Source organism: Cebus imitator, unplaced genomic scaffold (genome assembly GCF_001604975.1).
Source record: "Cebus imitator isolate Cc_AM_T3 unplaced genomic scaffold, Cebus_imitator-1.0 Scaffold309, whole genome shotgun sequence".
Classification (NCBI taxonomy): Eukaryota; Metazoa; Chordata; class Mammalia; order Primates; family Cebidae; genus Cebus; species Cebus imitator.
This window is the reverse complement of record NW_016107624.1, coordinates 2,009,487-2,015,215: the sequence shown is the minus strand read 5'-3', so window position 1 is coordinate 2,015,215 and position 5,729 is coordinate 2,009,487. Positions and strand designations below refer to the sequence as shown.

At 54.5% G+C, this 5,729-nt stretch overlaps 1 protein-coding gene across 2 annotated transcripts in view; it reads left to right on the top strand.

Moving 5' to 3' along the window:
* Positions 1-4,046, top strand: part of TTLL11 (tubulin tyrosine ligase like 11) — a 274,229-nt gene extending 270,183 nt beyond the window's left edge. For both annotated transcript variants that reach the window (XM_017503337.2, XM_037729525.1), the window contains one exon: positions 1,337-4,046. In XM_017503337.2, coding sequence (XP_017358826.2) covers positions 1,337-1,611 — 275 coding nt within the window. In that variant the 3' untranslated portion in view covers positions 1,612-4,046. The remainder of the gene's footprint in view (positions 1-1,336) is intronic.
* The last annotated feature ends 1,683 nt before the right edge of the window (positions 4,047-5,729 follow it).

Genomic DNA, 5,729 nt, shown 5'->3' with positions numbered 1-5,729 from the left:
TTTCTTTTTTTGGGGGGAGGGGAAGTACTTTATTATTCCCTAGCTAATCAGTTTCTTATTCTGTAAGATGGGGCATAATAATATTGACCTCATAAAGGTATTGTGAGAATTAGTGGCAATCTCGGTAAAGTACCATCAGTGCATTCATTCATTCAGTCACTCATTCATCTATACTGAGTACCTCTGGGCAGCATGGGAAGCACGCAGTCCAGAGAGGAAGATGGAGACCACACAAACAGACAGACACAGAGCAAGCTGCAGCAGGTGCTGCAAAGAGAAGGGCAGGAAGCCTGTATAAGGGGCCCCGTCTAATCTGGGGATCAGGAAGGAAGGTTTTACTGAATGAGTGATTCTGAGCTCAGGTTCCAAACATCAGTAGACGCTGATAAGACTAAGCCGGGGAAGAGCATTCCAGGAGTGTCGTAGGGATGACTATATTTTCCAGAATGCAATTTGGGCCAGAGAAAAGACAGTTGGATTTATTTTACTTTTTGAGATGAAATTTACAGACAGCAAAATGCATGAGCCTTATGATACAATTTGAGTTTTGACAAATGCATACACCCATGTAACCAGCATCTCTATTGTGAGATGGAACTTTGCTGTCAAACCGGGTTTATCTTCATATCTTCATAACCTTGTTCCCTGATTATAAAAGTTAAGACGCTGGGGTTTTTTGTGTTTTTTGAGCTGGAGTCTTGCTCTGTCGCCAAGACTGAAGTGCAGTGGTGCGATCTCAGCTCACTGCAACCTCCGCCTCCCAGCTTCAAGTGATTCTCTTGCCTCAGCCTCCTGAGTAGCTGGGACTATAGGCATGTCACCACGCCCGGCTAATTTTTGTACTTTTAGTAGAGATGGGGTTTCTCCATGTTGGCCAGTCTGGCCTCAAGCTCCTGACCTCAAGTGATCCACCCACCTTGGCCTCCCAAAGTGCTGGGATTACAGGTATGAGCCACCTCGCTCAGCCAAGAGCTGGATTTTAATGGGGGCATTTCATTGTGGACATTTTACAAGGCTTTGAGCTAGGTTTAAATCTCATATAACTTTCCCCAGGTCTCTCGATGTCGCTGAGACTCAACTTCCTCATCTGTAAAATAGGGTTAATCGAACTTACTTCACAGGGCTGTGTGAGGAATTGGGTCTGTACGTGGCTGTAAAATGCCCAGTTAGTGCCTGGTGGGCACTCTGTGAGTTAGCCCTGTTAGGAGTTTCTGGAATGGAGATGACGTTGGGGAGCGGGGCCATTTCTCGTTGACATCCTTGGGGCCGGAGATGGGCCTTCCCAGGGCAGCATGGGGCAGTGTGTGCACCCCTCATCCAGCCTGTTTGTTCACAGGGATGTGTCTGCAGGCCTTCGTAGAAGCCTTCTTTTTCCTGGCTCAGAGGAAGTTCAAGATGCTGCCACTTCATGAGCAGGTGGCCTCGCTGATCGACCTGTGCGAGTACCACCTGTCCCTGCTGGATGAAAAGCGCCTGGGGTGTGGCCGGGGCGTCCCCTCCGGGGGCCGACCTGCCCACCGTGGCACTCCCCAGGAGTCCTCCCCCTCGGCCCAGCCTGCTGGGGACAACTACGCCAATAAGCTGCCCCTTCCCAGACATACCCTGTCCTGAGGGCCACTCTGTCTTCCCAGAAGATGGAAGATGAGGGCAACTTTCAGGGCTGCAGAGCCCCAGGCATTCTGCCTGCAGAGGAATGGCAGGCAGGCTGCCGACGGGCCTGGCTGCCCCGCCCCCACGACCCGTCTCTGCGTGTGGCTGAGCTGCGCTTCACCAGGTTGGCCGGTTCTCACCTGCCTTGCTCCCCGCACCTCTTGGTGATACACCCTGTTTTCAAGTCATCAGTGGACATATGACATCTAAAACGTGACAGATGGCACTTTCTATTCTGGGCTCACAGGAAGCACCAACTGGGGCAAATCTGTTGTGTTTGGGGCACGGGACACAAATGATCCCAAGACCCAGAGCCGTGGAGTGGAAGCCAAGTGCTGGGATCTGCCGGGGCCTCCGCAGGCCCACTGGGAGAAGCCCGAGAACATCATGTTTATTTCCTGCCGCCCGCTCCATGAGAAGGAAGTGGAAATATCAAGTAGGCGTCTGTGAATCCCCCATCCCAATCATGTGCTACACGGGTGTAGTGAACAGATTACCCTCATTTAGTTCATTAGCTTGCCTGTTGCTGCAATGTTTGGTTTGCTATTAATTAAGATATAATTAATCAAGAAGTAACTAAGACTCTTAGAGCCTCAGAGCTGGCAGGATCCTTGGAGGTCATTTTGTTTGATTTTGTTTGACTGTGACCCCAGAGCAGGAATCCCATCTTTAGCCTTCCTGATCAGATGGTCAGAGTGGACCCCTGCATAGGTGGGGTGCTGGTCACGTGGCCAGTGTGTCCACAAGAAGCACTACCAGGTGTCCCTGCATGCCCAGCACTGTGTTGGGAGCCCTGAGTAAGGGGAGGAAATCAGACGTGGATGAGAACCAGGGCGAGAGGAGTAGTGCCTGTCAGGCTTGGTGCCAGGGACAGGGGAGCTCCAGCTCTCTCTTCCATGAGACCCTTTCCTTGTCTCCATCTGTATCCCCAGGTAGCCCCCCTCTCAGAGGAAATGCCTCAGAGGCAGCGGAAGGTGTAGTTTTGGAAACAGCCTCGGTCACGTCAGGGTGCTGGGCCCACTGAAGACAGGCAGACAGGACCTGGCAAAGCCAAGCTCTCCAGAGTGTGGTTGGATTTGAGGTTAATGTGGCCCTTTCCTGGAGGGTCCCTTTAAAGGATGCTGAGGGCCCTAGGAAGAGCCAATCATCAGGCTCCAAGTGAGGTGGAGGAAAGTCTTTGAGGCACTAGTACTGTGCCTGGTGCACAGAAGGACTCAGAAAATGCTCGTATGCACGGCCAGGGAGAGGGGCGTGGGAGGCAGAGGCACGTGGGAGGCAGAGGCACATCCCAGACAAGCCCCTGTAGCTTTCTCCTTCCTGCCAACATCCTGTCCTGCCTCCTGACCCAAGTCCCCTTCCCTCAAACTGAGAAGAGCAGTTGACTCACGGCCTAGCCCACAGCCTGGTTCATAACAGGTACTCAAAAGCATCTGTGGAAACAAGTTACTTGAATCTGCCCTCCCCTGAGTATTTTTAAACCCAAAGAGAAGTTTGTTAATCCAAGGTGTCTCCAGTGGTTGGCAGGTGATTTGAGAGCAGGGGCTGCTGTGTTCCTCCTTGCCTGGGGCAACTTGCTGCCAGCAGCTTACCCTCTCAAGGAGGAAAACCTGTGTCCCCCAGTTTGGCTGCCCTGCAGCGCCCCTTCTCTGCCACTAGCAGAGCCCAAAGGCTGCCGCCCTTCCCCAGCCAAGAGGGGCTGTGGGCCCAAGCCCGGCAGAACCCACTCTGGGCTGTTCAGTATCGGCAGGCTTATGCAATGACTTTATTTTCCCAAGCAGAAGGCGGGACAGTGAGGAAATGGCACGGGCAGGATATGCCTGCTGAGGTATGTCGAGTGCCCCCTACATGGGGTGCGGTGGCGGTGTCATTGGCTCAGTTCCCCAGGTCCTAGGGCATGTCCATACCGCTGCTCCCCTTTGAGATGAGGAAAGGAAGGCCCAGGAGGCCACGTGGTCAGGACTTGGTCCACGTCTGTCTGTCAGCTCCTTGTCCCTGGGTGAGCATGAATTCAGCTCCCAGTAGAGACCCCGCAGGACTACCCCTCTCAGGGCTACCTGGGACCTGTCATGGTCTGGTGGCATGGGACAAGGCAGTCAGGACTCCGAAATGGCCCAGTGTGAGAAACAATGTTGGAAGCCCCCATGCGGCTCTCCCAATGCCCTTTGGCAGAACAAACGTATTTCCCAGAGAAAGACCGGAGGCAATGCGTCGGGACACACTTGTCATCAGCTGGGAGCCACCGAGAATCTTAACAAAGCTGTCACTCGACACCCTTTCTCGAGGTTGGTCTTTAGAAAGTATTCATTTGCCAAAATGGAGTGTAATGTTCAGGTCCAAAACCAGCCAAGCACACTGAATATTTTGAAAAATAAAATAAAGAGGTTGAATTCCAGCCACCTTGTCTGGGGTGATATAAAATTGTCAGCTCTCCTGGTGAGGAAGGGCCTCTCCCACCCCCTGCCATAGCCCGCCCACCATGGCCCCTGTATCCTGGGAGCAGCCCCCTCCTCTGCCTGACAAGGCCCCAAATAAGCCCCACCCACCCGCAGGGCACGGAGCCTCCCTGGTGATTTTCTGAGAGGCCAGTCGTGACAGATTGGCCCCTTTTCAGTTTAACCGAAAACAATTCGAGGCTGCTCCATTATCAGAATGAGTGATAGCCGACTCACCCCGCCTCCTCTGTTCCTAAGAAGAAGTCCCACTGTGTTTACCCCTTTGGTAATCGGCCACTCATTTTATTGGTGTAATTGAAACGATAGCAAAAGCAGATGGTTGCTTCCTCCAAGAGGACAGGAAGCGGAGCCCTGAGTCCAGCGGACCCAGAGGCCCTGGCACATAGCTGGGCAGCCCCTGTGCTTTGCTGCGGGATAAGCCCGGTTCCTGGAAGGGCCCTCAGGACCCATCTCCAGCGTCTTCTCTCTCCCCCTCTCCTGTCCCCTCCCCCTCCTTCTGACACCTGTCTTGCCCCACCCCCAGTGCACACGCAGCCCAGCCACATGGATGCTCTCCCTAGTCTGCCAACTGAGTTCCTGGAGAGTTGGGTGCTCCAGAGCTTGGAACGAACGGGTAAGATCAGGCCCAGCCAGTGCTTAGTTTGAGGAGTTCACATCCAAGTATGACAAGTTAGTGGGACCAACCTGGGGAGGGAAGCATCAGAACAGGGCAGACCCACAGAACTGGGCCCACCCACCCTTTCCTGCTGTGCCAATCTTGCCCCTTTGGGTGTGCCCCTGGGCAGCTTCCTTGCTCCTGCTATGCTGACCCTGCCTGCCCCTTCCTTCCAACCTCCCAGGGGGACAGGCTGAGCGTTTCTGGCCCTGGGGTGTTGGGGCAGGAGCCATGTCCTCACAGCCTGGCCAGAATGGAGCCTGCAGTAGGTGCTTATAAAGACCCTCTGGATTCCGTGCCGCTGTTGGCAGGTGCTGGTCCCAACAGAGCCCTCCCTGCGTGCAGAGGCAGGGCTTCCAGGAGAGACGAGCGTCCATCCCTAAAACGAACCGCCTGGATTCCTCTTCCTTCTCCCAGCCTCTGTCCACTCTCCTGAACTCAGACACGATCTCTCACCTGGGCTTCCGCTGCCTCCCTGCCTCTCACCCCTCCACCCTACCCTCCATCCCCACCAGTGTGGAAGGAACTCAGAGAGCCACAGAGCTGACGTCCAGTCGCCTATTGAAAGCAGCCCCCATCGGTGCCCTTCCTTTCTTTCCATTGTAAGGCCCACACCTGGCCCCCACACCCCAGGGCCAGGCTCTGCCGCCTCCCTGAGCCCCTGTCCTACCCCTGCTCCCAGGACTGTTTATATCTGTTGTTACCAGACAGGAGGAGCTGTGCTATTTCCTGCCACCCTTGTCTTCTGCCCCTCTGCCTGTAATGGCCTTCCTCTGTCCAGTGGCAAACAGGCTTCCAAGGCCCAGTTCCAATGTCCTCATTGCAATCCCCCAGAGTGAGCAGTTCCCTCCCCACACTCCCAAGAACTGGAAAGTTCCTGTATTGTCGCGTGTACCATGGGACCACGGCATTGGCTCCCACCCAGTTGTGCGTTCCTGCAAGGTCAGGCATGTGCTGGGCCGTGTTGGCAC